Source organism: Microcaecilia unicolor, chromosome 2 (assembly GCF_901765095.1).
Source record: "Microcaecilia unicolor chromosome 2, aMicUni1.1, whole genome shotgun sequence".
In the NCBI taxonomy this organism is placed as follows: domain Eukaryota; kingdom Metazoa; phylum Chordata; class Amphibia; order Gymnophiona; family Siphonopidae; genus Microcaecilia; species Microcaecilia unicolor.
The window spans coordinates 334,247,609-334,269,645 of NC_044032.1; the positions used below are offsets into that span (position 1 = coordinate 334,247,609).

The window sequence follows — 22,037 nt, forward strand, 5'->3', positions numbered from 1 at the left end:
CCAACAGTGGCCAATCCAGGAAACAAATACCTGGCAAGATTCCAAAAGAGTAAAACAGATTTTATGCTGCTTATCCTAGAAAGAAGCAGTGGATTTCCTAGTCCTATTAATAATGACTTATGGACTTTTTTGTTAGGAAATTTTCCAAAGCTTTTTAAAAATGTGCTACGCTAACCACTTTTACCACATTCTTTGGCAATGAATTTGAGTTTAATTACATGTTGAGTGAGGAAATATTTTCCCCAATTTGTTTAAATTTACTACTTAGTAGCTTCATTGCATGCCCCCTAGCCCTTATATTTTTGGAAAGAGTAAACAAGCAATTCACATCTACCCATTCCATTCCACTTATAGACCTGTATCATGTCTCCCTTTGGCTGTCTCTTCTCCAAGCTGAAGAGCCCTAGCCTTAGCCTGCCCTCATAGGGAAGTGGTCTCATCCCCTTTAATCATTTTATACCCTTCTCTGTAACTTTTCTAATTCTGCTATATCTTTTTTGAGATGCAGTGATCAGATTCAAGGTGCGATTGTGCAATAGAACGATATAAAGTAAGCTATTATATATTCTAATTTTCCTTTTCCATTCCTTTCCTATTAATTCCTAACATTCTACTTGCATTCTTAGCCGCTGCTGCACACTAATCAGAGGGTTCAACAATGACACCTAGATCCTTTACTGGGTGGTGACTCCCAAAGTGGAACCTTGCATCACATAGCTAGTTTGGGTTTCTCTTTCCTGCAAGCATCATTTTGCACTTGCACACATTACATGTCATCTGCCATTTGCATGCCCCATCTCCGAGTCTTGTAAGGTCCTCTTGCAATTTAACAATGTTGAATATCTTCATGTCATCAGAACATGTAATTACTTCACTAATTATTTCATCTCTAGATCATTTCTAACTTTGTTAAAAGCAGAGGTCCTTACACAGACCTTTGGGAGCCTCTCTAGCTACCCTTCTCCATTGAAAATACTAACCATTTAACCCTACTCTCTGTTTTCTATCTTTTAACCAGTTCTTAATCCACAATGGGATACTACCTCCTATCCCATGGCTTTCTAATTTCCTCAGAAGTCATTCATGAGGTACTTTGTCAAATGCCTTTTTAAAAATCCAGATACATGATATCAACCAGCTCACCTTTAACTACATGCTTTTTTACTTCTTCAAAGAAATGTAGTAGATGGTGAGGAAAGATTTCCCTTCACTAAATCCATGTTGGCATTGCTTCATTAATCCATGCTTATGTACATGCTCAGTAATTTTGTACTTTACTATAGTCTCTACCACTTTGGCTGGCACTCACATCAGGCTTATCGGTCTATAATTTCCCGGATCATCTCTGGAATCCTTTTTAAAAATTGGTGTTACATTAGCAACCCTCAACTTTTCTAGTACCATGCTTGATTTTAAAGATAAATTACATATTACTATCAATACTACTACTACTAATCATCATTTCTATAGCACTACTAGACATACACAGCACTGTATACATCATAAAACTCTGCAAGTTCCTTTTTCAGTTCTATCAGTACTCTGGAATATATACCATCTGGTCCAGGAGATTTTCTAACCCTTTAATTTATCAAATTGCCCCACTACATCTTCCAGGTTTACAGAGAATTGCTTCAGTTTCTCTGAATCAATAGCACTGAATACCATTTCTGGCATTGGTATCTCTGCCACATCTTCCTCAGTGAAGACCAAAGCAAAGAATTAATTTAGGGGTCTTTTACAAAGCCATGCTAGCATTTTTAGCTCATGGTAAAAATCAGCTGGTGGTAAATGCTGAGACGTCCATAGGAATATAATGGATGTCTCAGCATTTACCACCAGCTTATTTTTACCGCAAGCTAAAAACGCTAATGTGGCTTTGTAAAAGACCCCCTTAGTCTGTTCACTATGGCCTTATCTTCTGTTCTGTTTTGGGTAAGGCCGCAGAAAATAAAGGCTAATGGGAATGGATGTGTTAGACCAAGACCGATTCTTAGAAGACTAGGTTTGTAAGGAGCTAGCTAAACTAAAAATAAACAGAGTGAAGGGGCCTGATGAGATACATTCAAGGGAACTCAAGGAACTTAGAGAAGTTCTGATGGCTCCATTATCTGACCTTTTCAATGCTTCTTTAGAGTCTGGAGTGGTCCCAGAGGACTGAAGAAGAGTGGACGTGGTCCATCTGCAAAACAGCAGAAGAAGGAGGGTTGGGAATTACAGACCTGTTAGCCTGACCTCAGTGGTGAGTAAACTAATGGAAATGCTTCTAAAGCAGAGAACTGTGAAGTTTCTAGAATCAAATGAACTGCAGGATCTGAGGCAGCATGGTTTTACTAGAGACAGGTCTTTTTAGACAAATCTGATTGATTTCTTTATCTGGGTGACCAAACAGTTTTAAATAATTTTAAGTTGCATTTGTAGAGTGTAATATAGCTACTTATCTATCTATTTTAGATTCTTAATATGTTTTAAGGAAGTTCTTATATTTTTGGAACAAGTAACCTTTGACCTGGTTTTAAATATAAATAGATCCTGTGTCAAAGGTATGGTTAGACTTCTAGCAGGTGTGCTGTAAGTAGGAAGGATCTCTACCACTCTGTAAGTAGATATGCTGTTTGGACATTCCTTACCAAGCCCTCTTGATTGATTTTTAGTGTCATTTAGGTTTCTGAAAAAACCATTTGTATATAGTCCTTTAGGCATAAAGGAATCCTAACTGGCTAACAGAGGGTATCCCCTGTACTTTATTGCAAATAGGTATGTATGCCTCTGAGATTTGTTAACCCTTACGCTCTCAGTTTTTGGTTTTTTGTTGCCCGAACAACACATGGATTTTTAAAAATGGTACGGCACTTATATTTATACTCTTTCTTTTGCACCAACATGTATTGAGTACTTTTAGCAAGCGCTGTTCACTGATTCTTTCTTTCTCTGTATTGTGTCACTGATCTCAATGTTTCCAAATGCATGAGTTTCATAATCTCTGCTATTGAAGATGTGAAGTAAGTGATCATTTTTTCCTTCCTTTATATATATATTTTTTTTCTTTATGATTTTGTTTCTATGTGTTGATTTTTATGATTTTTAATATTTGTATATTTTATAGTGCTGTCCCTGATGCAGCTTCCTGGCAAAAAGTGGCCACGTCAGATTTGTTTTAATAAAGATCTTTCTGGACTTCCAGTCTACTTTGGTTTTCATTTGTTGTTTTGCTGTGGACTTGAAGAACCTCTTTGGTGTGTGTACTTTGTAAAGTTTGCCATTATCTCAACTTGATGAAGATCACTGGTGCAATCAAGCAAAAGAACCTTCACAAGGATAGGAGCAGAGTTAAACTGCAACTTCCTGTGCATCAAAGATATTAAAGAGATGGATCAGAGGCCTCAGAAGTGTGTCCTCTATAGCTCAGTGAGGAAGATTCTTGAGTCCCTGCTCCTAAGTAACCTCTGTACAATGTGATATAATGAGGAATGACTTTCCTATCAGTTAAAAGATCAGTGTCTCCTCTCTTTTGAAGGGAAGTATAAAAGGTTTTCCAAGCCAGCACCTGGGATCTTCCTTCTTAGAAGTCCAGAGAGTCAGAGAGGCTGTCTGGCTATAACTGTTTGGCCATAAATTAAGTACTGGTTTTTGCTAATTATGTTTAAAAAAGAACTAATGCAACGTCTTTTTTTAATATAAAACCCATAGCACATGCAACTGAAAGTCTGGTATTACTACTAAGATAAGTAGAAGCAGAAGACTCAATATAATGAGCTGAGCATTTCATTTTATTATGATTTATAGTATGCCCTTATCCAGAGCAGAGTACAAATAAAAATACATAATAAAAACATATTAAAAACAGAACAAAAAATGAAGACCAACAAAAAAACAATCTAAACCAGTCTCAACATTCAATCAACCAGAAATCTTACAGTCAATGCAGCACAATTCACTAGACTGCCTGGGCTAACAAATGCTGCTTCAATAGTTTTTTAAACATTGCTAAGTTCTTCTGTTTCCTAAGGGGAGCCGGTAACTTATTCCATTCAACAGGTTCAGCCACAGAATAAATCCTCCTCCTTTTGTGTTCAAGCTGAAAAAGCCAAATGTCAGGCACTTCCAGCATGCATGAAGACTCTGAGCAAAGTGTTCATGTTGGTCTGTACCAATGGAGGTAATCTGTCAGATATTGGGATGACTCCTGATATAGGCTCTGATGAACCAGAGTCAACAACTTAAACCAAATCCTCTCTAACAAGGGCAGCCATTGTAATGTCTTACAAAAGGAGTGACATTTTGTAGCCTTTAGTTCTTTAAATTATATTTTCTTTGAACCTGAGAAACTTCTTGAGTTTGTTTCCAGTAAAGAGTAGAATTGTTAACCCTGATTGTACTATTATGCATCGGCTGCACTCAAAGTAGATCCTTTCTGCTTCTGCATTTTTCTTAAAAAAGTTAATTAATATATTTTCTTTGATCTTGGATACCATTATTGTGGACTTAATAACAAATATATTTCTTTTCTTTTCTCTTATGAGTATTGTTAATTATCAAATTTTCCAGAATTTCTTATATTTGTGTTTATGCATGAATGTAAATGAAGAAATGTATAAATAAATAAGTTATTCCCTATAAAACAAAGGAGTGACATGATCATATTTAGTTAACTCATAACATACAAATTGTAGCATTTTGCACAATTTGTAAAGACTGAATACAAACTGCTGGTAAGCCAAAATACCCAATGTTGCAATAATCTAAACCAGACAATACCAGACTCTGCAGTACCTTTTGAAAATCATGCAGAGAAATTAGTGGACTATGAGGCATATTTTCAAAGCACTTTGGGAGGCTAAGTTCCATAGGTTTCTATGGAACTTTGGGAGGCTAAGTGCTTTGAAAATATGCGCTAGTTTACTCAAAAGCCTCAACTTAAAAAAAGAACTTCTTCACAACTGATTTAATCTGTGGCCTAAAAGACAAGGCTGAATCAAACAGGACCCCCCCCCCCCCCCCCATTCTTCATGACATGGGCAACTGGCAGGAAAATACCAGAAAACACAATTTAAGAGGGAAATTGAGCAGGAGATCCTGCTGTCACCAATTATAGCTCAGTCTTAGAAATATTGAGATTTAAACAGTTCTCAACTGTCCATTGATTTATCTGGGTGAAGATAGTCTGCAACCGGGTTACCACATCAGGGACTGACTCATCACAGACAAAAGAAACTGGAAATCATCACTTCAAATAATTTTAAAATTTGACATGTAGGTGATAAATAAACATTAAACAAAATCCCTGACAAGAGCAGACCCTTACGGCACCCTGGTTCCAATTGGTTTCAAAGAAGATAACTGATTTCCCACATGCACTTGTACTATACTATTACCAGTAGCAGTCAGATGCCACCATTTTAGAAGATAGTGGTGGTGAGAGAACGCTGCCACTGGATGCCTCCCCAGACAAGTATTATTGGTTTGAAATATGGAGGCTCTCTAGCTGAGGGCCTCCCTGTGTCAGGCAAGGGTGGCTACCAGGTACACTTGGGCCATAAGCCCTATAAGATGAAGTGTTGCACTTCACTTGATATGACCCTGCAGCTCCTGCATAGGATCTTTATTTCAGCCCCGAGCTGAAAGAAAGATTCTATACTACAAAGAAAGTTTCTTTAAAAACACTGCAAAATTCAATAATTGTTTTTACATTAAAAGCAATTCCTAATTTGGCAGGTTTGCATGTGATATGCATGCCAACTGTGATAACCTTTAGCATGATCAAGGGCATAGCCATGGGTGGGCCTGGGCCCACCCAGCAGCAAAGCACATTTGACAGACGGCATGGGGAAAGCAATCTGGGCACTCACAGTCCTGCATCTCCCTCTCTACCTCCCTTAACAAGATTTTTCTCTTCAAAGAATCACCGGCAGCAATTCCTACATGCTGCCTGCAGCTGGCTCAGAAACCTTCTCTCTGCTGTGTCCCACCCCACTCTGAGGCAAATTCCTATTTCTGCCTGGGCGGAATGCAGCAGAAGGAAGGCTTTGGGGTCAGCTGAAGGCAGCATATAGGAATCGCTGGTGCTACTGGCAAAAAAATTGTTAAGCTAGATGGGGGGGTGGGGGTGAGATCTAGACTGGTGATCTACTAGGGAGGGAGGGAAGAGAGAGGGGAAAATGCTGGACTATGGAGTAAGGGGAGAGGAAGGAAGAGAAAAGGGACGGGAAAATGCTGGGGAGGGGGAGTGGAAGGAATAGAGAGATATCAGGTTATGAGGGTGAGGAGGGGAGAAAGAGGATGAAGATACTGAGCTGGAAGGGTGGAGGGAGAAAGATGCTGGAAATGGTGGAACCATGTGGGAGATATTGGGAGGGAGAGAATGAACAAGAGGAGAATAGTGATTGCAGGGGGTAAAATATGGTAATGGGGAGTAGATTAATGATGAAAGGGAATGGAAGGCTGGGGAAGGAGTGAGATGGGGAATAGGAAAGCAAGTGGATAAGAAAAGGAGATGGAACTTTGATAGGTAGCTGAAAAATAAAAAGGAGAAGGGTAAGAAAGAGAGTGAAATTTGAGTGTACAGAGAGCAGAACAAAAAATAAGAGAAGTGAGATACAAAAAAGGAAAAGGAACAAGATAGGAGAGTAGAAAAGACAAATGAACAACACATGCTTGAAGGAGAGTTAGCAGAGGCAGACAGGAAAGCAAAAAAAAGAGGAAAAGAAAAAAACATGATGGAAAAATAAAATGTCCAGACAACAAAGGTAGAAAAAAGTATTTTATTTTTAATTTATTAACTGAAATATGTTAGCTTTTGAGAAATGTACATAGCAGATGTCTTTGTAACGTATCTACTTTGATTGTACCACAGAAATGTGGTATATCAAATCCCCTTACCCTCTTACCCTTTCTAGAAAGGAAATGCATTTCCCTTTTTTTTTTCTTCATTGTTGTAGTACATGCTGAGTTTAACTTCTTGGGGTTCCCAGTTCAAGCTTTGTCTATGTGTTTATATTTCTAATTTGTGATCCCTTGTTCTGTATTTGGTTAGGGTCTGTTGGTGGGGAGATCAGAGAGGAGGCAGGAAGGACAGGGAGTCAGGAGGATCCCTCCTTTATTTCTGACCTGGACCCTAGCATGTCTAGCACCAGCACTGACCCTTGCTGTAGTTGGTGGGGATCCCCAAGCATCACCTGCTGAGGACCTCCTTCAAAGCAGTGGCGTAGCCACAGGTGGGCCTGGGTGGGCCAGGGCCCACCTACTTAGGGCTCAGGCCCACCCGACAGTAGCACACGTTTAGCGGTAGCTGGTGGGGAGCCCAAGCTCCGCCAGCTGAAGACTTCCCCCTGATGGTAACAAAAACACTATTCTCCGTGATACCGGCACCTGCACATGCTCAGTTTTCAGCTCATGCCTGCTGCAGACTGCCAAGGTGGAAAGAAGCATTTTCCCACCAGCTGAGATATTTTTTGGTGGTGGGAAGGGGGGAGAACACTGGGTGCCCACCACTTTTTGCCTAGGCCCACCCAAAATCTGTTTTCTGGCTATGCCGCTGCTTCAAAGGCGGCTAGAACTCCCTTCTACCAAGCTCTGCAGTTGGCTGCAGCATTCTTTGAGCCACCAACAACTAAGCATGCATGGGGCACTAGAATTGATGGCTCATGGGCTGTCTGTGAAGCTTGGAAAAGGGGGTTCTGGCTGTTGCCTTTGGAGGAAGTCTTCAGCTGACAGATCTTGTGGATCCTCATTTATTAAAGTATTTATATTTTGAGTTGGGAGGTGTTGGGGGGAGGGGTGGAGAGTGGGGGAAGGGTAAAGACAGAGAGGGGATTTTGTGCCCATGCACTTTGAGCTCAGGCCCACCCATAACTGGCTATCTCTCTACACCACTGAGCACGATAGTTTTACTGTGGATTATTCTGCAATAAAACTCTTACTGCATCAGAAGTAAGGTTAGTGCGGGGAAAACCTAAACCACCTCACTGAAGGATCACCCAGTTTTTTTTAAACAGGGCCCAGAAATGTTTACTTGTTTGACTTTCATCTTACATTTCTTCTCTGTTTATTTGTCAAATGATTGTAACCTTTTAATGTAGTTTTCCCTCTTATTGGCAATTGAAGGTCGCCTTTAAACCGTGGCTTTTTATGAGAGCTTTTCCTGATTACTAACATTGATGATCCTTTTGATTCTTAGCTATTGCCTGAAAAATGATGTGGAGGGGCATAATCGAATGGGGCACCCAAGTTTTCCTGAGAGCGTCCTCGCAGGATGTCCCCCGCGAAAGGGCAGGGAAACCCGTATTATCAAAACAAGATGGGCGCCCATCTTTCATTTTGATAATACGGTCGGGGACGCCCAAATCTCAACATTTAGGTCAACCTTAGAGATGGTCGTCCCTAGAGATGGTCGTCCCCGATTTTTGGCGATAATGGAAACCGAGGACGCCCATCTCAGACACAACCAAATCCAAGCCATTTGATCGTGGGAGGAGCCAGCATTCGTAGTGCACTGGTCCCCCTTACATGCCAGTAAACCAACTGGGCACCCTAGGGGGCACTGCAGTGGACTTCAGAAAAAGCTCCCAGGTGCATAGCTCCCTTACCTTGTGTGCTGAGGCCCCCAAAACCCACTCCCCATAACTGTACACCACTACCATAGCCCTTAGGGATGAAGGGGGGCACCTAGATGTGGGTACAGTGGGTTTGTGGTGGGTTTTGGAGGGCTCACATTTACCTCCACAAGTTTAACAGGTAGGGGGGATGGGCCTGGGTCCCCCTGCCTGAAGTGCACTGCAGTACCCACTAAAATTGCTCCAGGGACCTGCATACTGCTGTCATGGAGCTGGGTATGATATTTGAAGCTGGCATAGAGGCTGGAAAAATGTTTACATTTTTTTTAGGGTAGGAGAAGGTTAGTGACCACTGGGGGAGTAGGGGAAGGTCATCCCCGATTCCCTCCGGTGGTCATCTGGTCATTTAGGGCACATTTTTGTGGCTTGGTCATAAAAAAAAGGACCAAGTAAAGTCGGACAAGTGTTTGTCAGGGACGCCCTTCTTTTTTCCATTATCGGCCGAGGACGCCCATGTGTTAAGCACATCCCAGTCCCGCCTTCGCTATGCTTCCGTCACGCCCCCATGAACTTTGGTTGTTCCCGCGATGGAAAGCAGTTGAGGACACCCAAAATCGGCTTTCAATTATGCCGATTTGGGCAACCTTGGGAGAAGGACGCCCATCTCCCGATTTGTGTCGAAAGATGGGCGCCCTTCTCTTTCGAAAATAAGCCTGATAGTCTCTTTTTTTTTAGTTTCTAGAAAAAAGCAGCTTGTTTGTAATTGTGATATATAAAGATAACAATCAGCTCAATAAACAAAACATAAATAATCCTACCCTTCCCCAATGCCTCCAATGTATAAATCGTTCCAGGAGTTGTGACAGAACAGCAAAAACAATCCATAAGGAATGCTATACTTCCATGTCAGAGTACCTCACCATTGCAAATACACATCCCAGGTTTATGATCCTGAAGGAGGCAACTAGAAATATGATCTAGTCTTGATCTCTAATGATATCTCGTTCCAGATGGCAAAGCAGCACTCCCACCCCCTCTTGTCCCAGTTATCGATTTGCTTTGTTTTCTGGATGTTTGAGCTTTTCATTCCCCTCCTCTTTTTCTTGTTATGTGACTTTTGTATTCATGTCTTAAGTGTTGACAGCTATTCTTTGGAAACTATGCAGTGTCATGATCCCAGTTGGCAAATGACAGTATAACGAATGACAAAACTAAATCAGCACACAGGCAATAATCTATTATGCTGCATTCTGTAAACTCACCAGGCACCATTCCCGTCAGTGTTGGAGCAGAGTAGCTGCCCTGTCCAGCAGGGGGCACATGTGGAGGGTATCCTGGAAGGGTTGTGCTCGCCAAATCACGACCTGAAGAATCAAACCAACGAATCATAGCATGAAGATTTCCAACAACAACATGTTTTAACATTTCCTTAAACAGTCAGAAGATTGATATTGATGATAAATACATAGCCAAAGTGGAATGTTTCCCCCTCAGGCTCAGCTTGGCAGGCATGGAAGACACTTTTTCCTTTATAAGCTGCCATAAAACTTGAAAGTCATAATAAAACGAGAGTGGGAAAAAGAAAATAGAGGAGCATTATGCTTTACAACTACATTAGACAGAGGAGGAAGATCATATAAAAGAGTTGCAGTTCATTAGTTGTTATTTTATGTGTAAATTTGTTTTCAAGTTTGGTTTACTCCCAAAATCAATCAAACAGAAGGTAAGATTCTGAGTGTGTTTTTGCACAAATGTGTACATAGTGTTTTGCAGTGGAGGGATTGTGTGTTGGTCTTACTGAAGTGACATATAGGGTGCTGCCTTTTATAGATAGTTTTTGCTATTTGAATCTTGGACGTTAGCACTGCTTTACTATGACCGGTTATCTATATATTTTATTTATTTATTTTTGTTACATTTGTACCCCGCGCTTTCCCACTCATGGCAGGCTCAATGCGGCTTACATGGGGCAATGGAGGGTTAAGTGACTTGCCCAGAGTCACAAGGAGCTGCCTGTGCCTGAAGTGGGAATTGAACTCAGTTCCTCAGTTCCCCAGGACCAAAGTCCACCACCTAACCACTAGGCCACGTGTTTTTTGCACCGGTTGGTTACTAGAATTCCGAAGAGGGTCTCCTCCCCCTGCTCCCCCCCCCCCCCCCCCCAATCCCCACTACCTTGGAAGAGATTAAATTATAAGGGCCCATCTTAATTTTTCTCCTAGGGCCCATTCAGTTCTACATCAAATGACCAAAGTAATGGAAGGCATAGCGGCCAGCCAGCTAGTTTTATTTATTTATTTATTTGTTGCATTTGTATCCCACATTTTCCCACCTATTTGCAGGCTCAAGGTGGCTTACATTGATCCGTCATGGCGATCGCCATTCCAGAGTAAAAGATACAAGCGGTATTACATAAAGAACATAAGTGATGTGGAGTGGCATAATCGAATGCGAACGCCTATCTCCATGGGCGTCTATGTCCGAAAACGGGTACGTGAAGAGGTGGGACAGACCGTATTTTTAAAAAAAATGGAAGTTTTTCAGCTGGGCGTTTGTTTTTTTTAGCGATAATGGAAACTAAAAACGCCCAGCTCAAAAATGTCCTAATCTGAGCCATTTGGTCATGGGAGAGGCCATGATTCGTAGTACACTCGCCCCCCTGACATGCCAGGACACCAACTGGGCACCCTAGAGGTCAGTGCGGTGGACTTCAGACAATGCTCCCATATGCATAGCTCCCTTACCACGGGTGCTGAGCACCCAACCCCCCTCCCCCAAAACCCACTACCCACAAATGTACAACACTACCATAGCTCTTAGGGGTGAAGGGGGCACCTACATGTGGGTACAGTGGGTTTTGGAGACCTCCCATTTACCAGCACAAGTGTTACAGGTAGGGGGGATGGGCCTGGGTCCACCTGGCTGAAGTGCACTGCGGTACCCACTAAAAGGGCTCCAGGGACCTGCATACACGCAGGCCTCTAGGACTGGTTGCTGCTATATAACATTGGCACACCAGTTGACACCTGAAGACTAATCTCTCCGAAAATGTCCTTTATTAGAATAACCGCCTTTACTCACAGTTAACTGCAGATCAGAGGTTGTGCCCCACTGGCAACGAGTCTCCCTGGTACTGAGATTAGCAGTAGGTCAGAGCTGACAGAATGCTGTACAATGCCCTCTTTCAGCCACATTCAAGGGAAGAACTAAGTTCTGTAACGTGGCTAACACGTGAAAGGAAACTAAAACTGGCTTATAAAAATAGCCACTACCTCATGGACTACCGGAAACAAAACAGGGCACACTCTGACCCAGTAGGCAGGAGAAAAGCACCATGGGAGTAGAGCTTACCAACTACCAACATCGTGAGCATCTTGAGCATCGTGAGCTAGTGGAATCAGGGAGCCCAATACCCTACACACCACAATGCATTGCTGATGTGTCTCTGCAGTGCGCATAACAGAAAAGGTGTCACACTCACCCGAGAGCCACATCAGAACCAGGGAAAGTCTGTCACAGGATAGAACACATTCTGCTGTCATGGAGGTGGGTACGGCATTTGAGGCTGGCGTAGAGGCTGGAAAAAAAGTTTTTAAAGTGAGTTTTTTTTGGTGGGAGGGGGTTAGTGACCACTGGGGGAGTCCGAGGAGGTCATCCCCGATTCCCTCCAGTGGTCATCTGGTCAGTTGGGGCACTTTTTTGGGACTTGTTCGTGAAAAAAAAGGTTCACAAAAAGTGACCCAAAATCGGGTAAAAACGCCTTTTTTTTCAATTATCAGCTAAAGACGCCCATCTCTCCTCGGCCGATAACCACGCCCCTGTTCCGTCTTCACCACACCTCCGACATGCCCCCGTCAACTTTACCCATTTCCACGACGGATTGCAGTTGGAAACGCCCAAAATCGGCTTTTGATTATACCGATTTGGGCGCCCACGGGAGAAAGACGCCCATCTTCCGATTTGGGTCGCACTATACGCGTTTTTCTCTTTCGATTATAAGCAGGATAGTAGAATTAAGCAAACAGGTATAAAGAGATCACATTTGGAATTACAGATACAGTGGTAATGCGTTACAGTTAATATAATACGTTAAAGTTTAAAAAAATGGGTCGATGCGGTATGTCTTGTTGAAAAGGTAAGTCTTCAGTAATTTCCGAAAGTTGGTTAAGTCGCCCATTTTTTTCACATCAGGTGGTAATGCATTCCATAGCTGCGTGCTTATGTAGGAAAAGCTAGATGCATGTTTTAATTTGTATTTTAGTTCTTTGCAGCTGGGGAAGTGTAGATTCAGGAATATGCGTGCTGATCTTTTAGTGTTCCTGGGTGGCAGGTCTATGAGGTCTAACATGTAGACCGGGGCATCTCCGTAAATGATTTTATGAACCAAGGTGCAGACCTTGAACGTAATACGTTCTTTAAGTGGAAGCCACTGTAGTTTCTCTCCCACATCCCCCCACATCCCATACCCACCTCCTGAAGGGCTCACCCAGTCAAGCCCTCCTCAAACAAGCCCCCTCAGTCAAGTGCTCCCCCTTATTATAGAAACATGACCCTTAATGGTAGTACCATAAGACTTCTGTTAGGGGTAGTCGGTACCATTTTGAACCTAATGCCCATAAGGGGAGGAGCAACTGTGGATGGCTCCTGCCCAGATCCCCACTAAAAGACAGGTACAATGTAAGGTAGGAAAAGATGCCCTTATATGGGAACATGACCCCAGTGAAATTACTGTGAGAACCATTAGAGGTTGCTGGCACCAGTTTGATCCCAGCGTCAGTGAGGACATGAATGAATGGAGATCAGTTCTTCCTAGACCCACACCAGACCCTAAGGACAATATAAAGTAGTCCTGGGATGGGGGGGGGGGGGGGGGTGCACGGGTCAGGGGGAGCTGATTGAAAGGGGAGATTCTGGAGTGAGGGAACTTCCAGCTGAGGGTTCTTGTCTTGGGGGGCCTTATTTGAGGAGGGCACTTGACTGGGCAGACCTTGACTGGAGGGCCCTTATGGAGCTGGTTATGAGATTGGCGGTGTGCTCGGGAATTAGTTGATTTGAAATGTGGCAGCTCCTTTATGATGCAGCCTGGGAGCAATCAGTGTTATGTATGTATCATGGGAGTCCTAAGCCTTCGGTACTGAGATACCACAGGTTGGTGGCTTCCATGGTAAATCAAGTTATAACCTGCCTTTTTAGCACATCTTGATAACTTACCCCTAAATCAAAAACTCAAACATTTCCATAAATCAGTTTTTGATATTAAAACAATGCAGTTGGTGGGGTTTTTTTTAAGCCACAGCTTTAAATATATCAGGGATATTCATCAGAAGCATAGCCAGGTGGGGTGCAGGGGGAGCGGTCGCTCCCCTAAACAGCTGTTTTAAAAAGTGGCACCTATGCGCCTCAACCGATAAATATTTTTATTCCGCTCCCTCTTCTTCTGCCGGCGCTCTCCCGTCTGCGAGGTCACTTTTACTTCCCGATGCATTCTCCCTCCTGCGCCGGCGATTATCAGTCAGCCTGCCAGCATCGGGGCTTCTGCTGCTTCTCCTCCTCAGGCGTGCGTCCCGCCTACTCTAAGCAACTTCCTGTTTTGCGCAGAGGTGGGACGCGCGCCTGAGGAGGAGAAGCAGCAGAAGCCCGACGCTGACAGGCTGACTGATAATCGCTGGCGCAGGAGGGAGAACGCTTGGGGAAGTAAAAAGTGACCACAGACGGGAGAGACGGGCGGAAGAGAGGGTGAAGCAAATTTGTAATCTAGTATGATTGAATTGCAAAATTTAAGTTGGGTTATCTATCTTTTTTTTAATGTAAGAAAGTGTAATCTTTTGAAATCAATGCAACCAAACAATCTAGAGCTTAAGGAAGGGTAATTTTAGCTTAAAGAGTAAAATTAAGAATGTCATTGAAACATTTATTAATAACCAGCGGACCTAAATTGTTAGGATAATTCTGACAACAAAAATTTTATATCATCCGTTATTTCAGATTGGCTACTTTAGTGGCATCTTAAATTTTGTCTTGGTGACATACTTCCTGATTGTATAAGAACAATTTTAATTGAAGCAATAGTAAAGTTTATGGCAGTTAATATGATTATCAGCTTTTGTGAATACTCTCGTCATAGTTCAACAATGGAAATGAAAGAGGATGTATAAAAAGTAGAAGTGATCTAGAATGTTTCAAGTCTGCTTTTTAAGTTGAACTTTACCTTTGCTGGATTGTCTTCCATTGCATTCTACTTGGTTTATAAACCAAGTGTTCATAATTCCTCTTCATTCTTTATCATAAAACCACCAGCAATAGTAAATACTTTTTACATAGTTATATTCTAGCAATTGAAACAGCTGAGAACTAGAATGCTGGTTCAAATTCCCTTTACCACTGGCACACTTATTTGAGCATATGCCTTGGTTTATTTAGCCACCACTTAACTGTAGTCTGACAACAGCCGGTGGTGGGAGGAGGGGCTGGTGGTTGGGAGGCAGGGATAGTGCTGGGCAGACTTATACGGTCTGTGCCAGAGCCGGTGGTGGGAGGTGGGGCTGGTGGATGGGAGGCAGGGATAGTGCTGGGCAGACTTATACGGTCTGTGCCAGAGCCGGTGGTTGGGAGGCGGGGATAGTGCTGGGCAGACTTATATGGTCTATGCCCTGAAGAGGACAGGTACAAATCAAGGTAGGGTATACACAAAAAGTAGCACATATGAGTTGATCTTGCTGGGCAGACTAGATGGACCATGCAGATCTTTTTCTGCCGTCATCTACTATGTTACTATGAAAGGGGAAGACGGCAGGGAGCTGGATGGGAGGGTCAGAGTGAGAAAGGGAAGGGACACGTGCTGGTTGGAAGGAGGAAGAGAGGGATTGGATGGGATCCTGAAAGAAAGAGTCTGAAAGAAGGGGAGGAGAAAGATCTGGAAGAGACAGTTACTGAATGGAGAGTGGGAAGGGACAGGTGCTGGTTGGAAGGAGGAATAGAGGGGACAAATTCTAGAAGGAATGGTCAGAGAGAAGGGGCAGGTGCTGGAAGGAAGAGTCAGTGAGATGGGTTAGAAAGGGGACAGATGGCGAAAGGAAGGTGGAAGAGAAGGGACAGACTCTGGAAAATAGGGAGAGAGAAGGGAGAAAGGGGCAGACATTGGATGGAAGGGGAAAGAGTGCAGGCTCGATGAAAAAAGTAGAGGAGGCACACACTAGGTGGAAGAGGGTTAGGGGCAGACACTAGATGGAAGGGGGGAGAGAGGGGCATCCTATTATTTCACAGGTTTTTTTTTGCTAACTCTCCCCCCTTTTCCAGCACCTTCTCTTTCCTCCCTACTGTATAGCACCTTCTTTCTATTTTCACTCCTCTACCCAGTATATTCTCTCTTGTTTTCTCTTACCCCCTCCAGCATCTCTCCCTAACACTCCATCCAGCTGGATGGAAGGGGATAGGCCTCTAAAGGGGTTGAGTGAGGGCAATTGCTGGCTTGGAAGAGGGAGGGAATCTTGGAGGATGCTAGACATGAGGTGAGTAGGAAGACGGGGGAGATGTTGGTCAAGGGGGAATAAAAAAAAACAGAAGGGGGTACTGGTCATTACACAAGGATGAGGACCAAGAATAGGTATGCTGCACATGGGAGGAGTAGGGATATAGGGGAGATGCTGACATGGAAAGGAGAGAAGGACAAGGAGGAATGCTGCATACGAGGGGGGAGTAGGGTGTCAGGGAGAGATGTTGGATGGAGGTGAGGGAAAGAGGACATCCTGGACGGAGGGGGGTAAGAGAAAATGAAGAGAATATACTGGTCAGAGGAGTGAAAATAGAAAAAGGGTGCTGTACAGAAGAGAGGAAACAAACGGTGATGGAAAAGAGGGGATAGCAAAAAAAAAAAACTATGAAATAGGATGAAGAATGGGAGGGCTGGAGTAAGGGAGATGAAAACTGTAGGCAGATGTGGTTAAAAATAAAAAGGAAGATTGAAGACTAAGTAGTAAAAATGAATGAAGTCTAAGAGGCAGAAAACGAAATGAAGAAAAGCTGAAAGGAAAAGATCGATTCAGAGGTGGATATAGGAGAGAAAGTGAAGAAGGCAGGAAGCGAGAGAAGAAGTGACAGATGAACTGGAGATCATATGAAGAAAGTTAAGAAAAGCCAGAAACTGGAGACTGAGACAAACATGACGGGAAAAAGAAAACAAAATGACCAAACAGTAAAGGTAGAAAGAAAAATTTTATTTTTAATTCACTGAATGGAAAATGTCAGTTTTACAGTAAGTTTACACTGCTTTCTTTATATTTTGCAGAGTGCTGTTTTGATTTCTCTTTCTCTAGTGTTGCAGTGTGGCTTCTTGGGTTTTAAGTTTAGTCTACATATTCATATTTTAACTTTGTGGTAATTTATTCTGTACCTGGCAAGGGTGTTCAGTGTTTGTGACTGAGGCCAGGTACTCTGTTTGCACCTAGTTTCTGTTTAACCATCTGTAAGAATTCAACTTGTTCCAGTTTTCTAATGGGCATATTGATGTTCTAGTTCCTACTGTAGTATTTCCTGTGTTGCATTTTTCTAGATAAGGTCTTTGTTGTGTTACTTCTGTAAATCAGTGGTGTTATGGTCAAGTAGATTATATAGATTTTGAGTGACTTTTGTAGGCTTTGTATTACAGGTACAGCTGATCCTTGGTAGAGTACAGGGGCATTCCTGCTAATGGTGTCACCAGACTCATGGCTGAAGAATGGAGTGTTGGTTCTCCTGAACCACAGAGGAAGGGCCAGCGCCGGTGGCACCAGCACTGCACTCTTCAGTCATGATCATGACAACACTAGCAGCACAAGCACTCCTGGTTGACAGAGTATGAAGTGCAGCTAAGTGCTAAAGAGCCAATGTGGGGTGAGGATGCTCTAAGTTAAGAGTGTGAATGGTAAATGACTGCAAATACTTTGCTTCATAGTTCAGGAAAAATTCAGTGAAAAATGTTTGGGCAATTCATAATGTGTTACCGAGCAGCATTCTTAGATGACTATCAGCTAATTAACCATAACAAAAATAATATCAATTTTTCTATTGTACAATGCATTTCTCCACTACCAGGGAAGTAGACACATACTCATACTGTTTCTTGTGGTTTCCAATTTGACTTCTGCTAGTTCAGTTGTGTGATCGTTGCTGGCGCCTATTTTACAAAAGTCTGCTCCCCCTGACCTTAAAACCTAGCTACGCCTCTGATATTCAGTGCTACTATCTGTATATAGCCTCTGAATAAACCTGCTGCTGCTCTATGGGTATTTGTCTTTGAATATCTGTCCCTAAATGTTCTTAGAAAATATTTGGTAATACCTTACATAATAATAATCAATACATAGATTTAATAAAGACCAGGTCTATAATAATTGTCCTTTCTATGAGGATCATTTGTGAATTAATGGCTGAAAATATGAATCCAATTAGCTACATATTTAGTTCATAATGAACTCTTCATTTTTGTTATAAGACCACTTCTTATTCTGTGGCAGTAATTAACCACTGGGGGTTGTCACTTTGAGACATATGACACACAGATCCTCTGGCCCAGTCATTTCAAATCCTTACAGAATTCATTACACTGACAGTGTAAAACTGAAAACTCACTTTTAGTACTACAGGGCACCAAGAAATATCTTCCTTTTAGTTAACAGATTGATAGAAAGATGGGAATTAATCCACTAGAGATGTAATTAATTATTGCAAAGAATATAGAATTAAATGTAGGGAGGTTCAGGTGTCGAGGCGGATTGAACATTCTTCTAGAAAGGGCTTCATTTTAAACATTTTCAACAGTGATTGTATTCGATTTGCATTAGATCTCCACTAGATTGTATATTAAAATACATTCTTCCCAGGTGTTTGGAAAAAATATCTGACTTTTGTAGCAGCAGTCCATGACGAAACTGGGAATAACAACAATTATGTGTTCTGTAGCATGGAACCCACAGCTTTGTGACTGACTGCACATACAAGATAAATCATGCTGAACATGATTATTTGACTGTTAGAGGGCCTAGCAACATCCATCATAATGTTCAATTAGTTCTCTGTATAAATTTCAACTTCGATGAATAAAATGCAGTCTTAAATAAATTGTATTGATGCTCCCAGGGTTCACTCTCAAATGCCCGACATGGCCATGTTTCGCCAAGAATATAGGCTGAGTCAGGGGCATAAAATACCAGTTGGTGCAAAGCTAAACACTCCACCAACATAGGTCAATGTGCATCTTCCTGGATCTGTTTGGTTTTTACTGTTCCAAACAGACCCAGGAAGAAACACATTGACCTATGTTGGTGGAGTGTTTAGCTTTGCACCAATTGGTACTTTATGCCTCTGACGCAGCCTGATATCCTCACTTATGATGGTCCAAAAACCCTTTTTCTAAATGTATGAAAAGTTGAATGTTAATAAACAACTTTGGTCAAACGAGAATATGGTGCCCATTTTCAAAGCAGATGAATGCCTCAAAATGCATAAAGAAAACGTCCATCTGCTAAAAATGTCCAAATGCTGATTTTGGAAAGTCAAAATTTGGATGTTTCACACTGCAGTTCATCCAAATAGCAAGGGGGTGTGCTGTGGGTGTTTTTTTGGGCAGGACCAGGGAGGGCCAAAAATAGGACATCCCAACAGTGTTTTTTGAATAGGAAGAAATGTCCATGTCTAAAAAAGATATTTTTGTCTAGACCAGTTTCAGTCACGTTCAAGTTACAAAAGGTGCTCTGATTGAACAGCTGACCACTAGAGGGATCAAGGTATGACCCCTCTTTAATCTACTAGTGGTTGCTGTCCTCCTCCCTCTCCCCTGCAAATGAAACCGGAAAGACAAAAACGAGCTCTGTGTCAGCTGCAGGTATTATAACCATTCTGAACACAGCAGCAAACATGTCAGGACTAGTCCAGTAGGTATTGCAGTAGACTGTCAACCAAGGGACACTGATTCAAATCCCACTATAACTCTATTATTATTTGTTTTCTGGGGCTCCCTCTGTCATGACTCTTGAAGCTTGGTAATTAGAAGCCCCAATATCATGGAGTATAACCCTGGCACAGCAATCACCTGAAGTCTCTATTATTTTATGAAGTCTCTTTTATTGAATAAATCACAGATAATTTACTCACAGATAGATGTTCAGGATACAGAGACTTCTTAATCTGGAGGTTGTGGGAGGTGGAGATCTGAAGAGAGGTAGTTATATTGCAGGGGGAGGGGAAGGTAGTTGAACAGGTAGAAATAGTCCAAAGCTGGGTGATTGGAATGTGCGATATCTCATTTGGAAGGAGATATTCTCAAGATAAAAAAACAGGTTCTTTACAGGGAGTTCTCAGCAGGACAGAGCTGTGTGGAGCCAGATGGTGTTAGCTCCATGTCCCTGGCTATAATGGTGAAAGAAGCCCCGCGTGGCTGAAAGGACAAAGAAGTGGTGGGGCTTCACACAGGGAGGAGCAGATAGAGACCAATGGGGAAAGAGCCTGCCATCGGATAGCAAGGGGTAGTCCTAGAGATAGGAGGGAAAGGTCATACCTGGCTGACCTCTGAGGACAGATAGTAAGACTGAACAGGAAGACAAAAGAGCCAAGCTTGGCAGAGAGAGAGAGAGGGAAGGTCTGGGCAGCCTCACAACCAGTGGTAACAGTTCTTACACAGCCAAACAAGTGTGGTTGCACTGCCTGTGAACTACATTACCAACAGTGCATTGCTCATGTATTTTTCCAGTGGGAAACTGCAGCAATGATAGTCCTTGGGACTGAGAATAACAGTAAAGGCATTACACACATTTTAGGATCCCGTTATAAACTAGTGCGAGGCTGTCGGAGGACAGAACACCCTCCAGGTACAGAAAAATACTTACTGTGTCTAAAGATATAAGAAACCTGCAAGCCTGGAGGCTACTGAAGTGGTGTACATTCAGGTGGCCATTTTAATAAGAATACTGCCAGACAGATGTCCCTTTGGCTTGTTTTCTCCCATTTATAATTTAAATGTTTCAGTTTGTAAAATGGTTGTTCAGGATGGATGTCTCCAGCATAAGGACATCCTTCTCACATATTTTCAAACAGGAAATCTGGACAACATTCCTGTTCAAAAATTGCTATGAGATGGACTCTTTTTTTGGATGTTGAGCAGGATCTCCCAGAGACAACATTTGTCGAGTCACAATTTGTATTGCCCACTGTAATCCCACCACTGCCAAACTACACCACTGGCAATTCCCACAACCCTATGTCCTATCAATGTTTCAGCCATGGAAGGTGTAATGAGAACGATCAACTTAGGCTGACAGACAGCCCAGATGGTATAGAACTACCCTACCCACAAGGCCTTAGGAGAAAAGGGAAAGACAGTCCACTTCAAACCCAGACCTGTAGTTTACCTAAGAGAAGGGAGGGAAGAGTTTGGGTAGGGAAGAAGCAATACCTGAGAATGGCCAGTAGAGGGAGCGACAATGTTAAAACTTTGTTTCCATGGGTACAGAATCAGTATAGGATTCCACCCACCTGTGGGGAGGGGGAGGATCATGGTAACCCAGCTGTGGAGATTGAGGAATTTAGGGAGCAGGGTGGAGAGGGAGCTGATTGGATGGAAGTCCTAGAAGAAGGGCTTGGTAACCCAGGGGAGGAGGAGGTGGATAGAGAGCAAGTAACCATGGACTGTGAGGAGCCAAGAGACCAGAATCTGCAAGTGTAAGAGGGCAGCGCGGGCGGATACAGGAGTGAAGTATCTGTGAAGAAGGTGGTGAGCTGCCCAGCCTGTATCTTTCTGATTGGAGTGAGGATCAGGAGCAGGCTATCTTTTTTGTTTTTCTGACAATTTTGTGAAGCAGTTTTGTTTCTTTCCTTTATGTACTGTGGACTACTGAAACTGAAAACTGACAGCCATGTTGAATAAGGATTATAAAGTGAACTGTGTATTTTGGTTCTAAATTCAAAGAGACCAGTTGATTAAGTCTCTGGATTAAAAACTGTGGTTCCTAAGAGGAGTTTATTTTTGACTTTGCTGCCGATTGTACTGAAAGACCAGGGCTACTATTTGAGGGCAGCAGCCAGGGATTCGTCTCCACATACCCCAGACAACAGGGAAGTTTACAATGGGTAATCTATCCATTTATAAGATAATACCTTACCTATAGAGCATCCCCTCTGATACGCTATCAAAGGGGCATCCCCAAAGCAATATGAACATTCAACACTGGCCAAAATTTAATTAACAAAGTTGTAACTAAAGAAATATGTGTGGTATAAGGAAAAACTGCTACCAAAATGCGAGTGGTCTGATATTGTAGCAGAGCTTCCCTATGAGCATGTTTTGCCCTATAATAGGCTCTCCTAATGACAGAGTCAGGATAATCATGAGCTCTAAGACAATCCATCAAATTCTGGGCATGAACTTCAAATTCAGACAAAGAGGAACAAATTCTTCTAATCCTCAGAAATTGACTTATAGGGAGATTAGAGTTTAAATTATATGGATGAAAACTC

General features: G+C 42.5%; 1 protein-coding gene across 1 annotated transcript in view; it reads right to left on the reverse strand.

The window, feature by feature from the left end:
• PAX5 (paired box 5) overlaps window positions 1-22,037 on the reverse strand; it is a 790,496-nt gene that overhangs the window by 154,665 nt on the left and 613,794 nt on the right. The window contains 1 exon segment of the mRNA XM_030194363.1: window positions 9,815-9,916. Within this exon segment, the coding sequence (XP_030050223.1) occupies window positions 9,815-9,916 (102 nt within the window).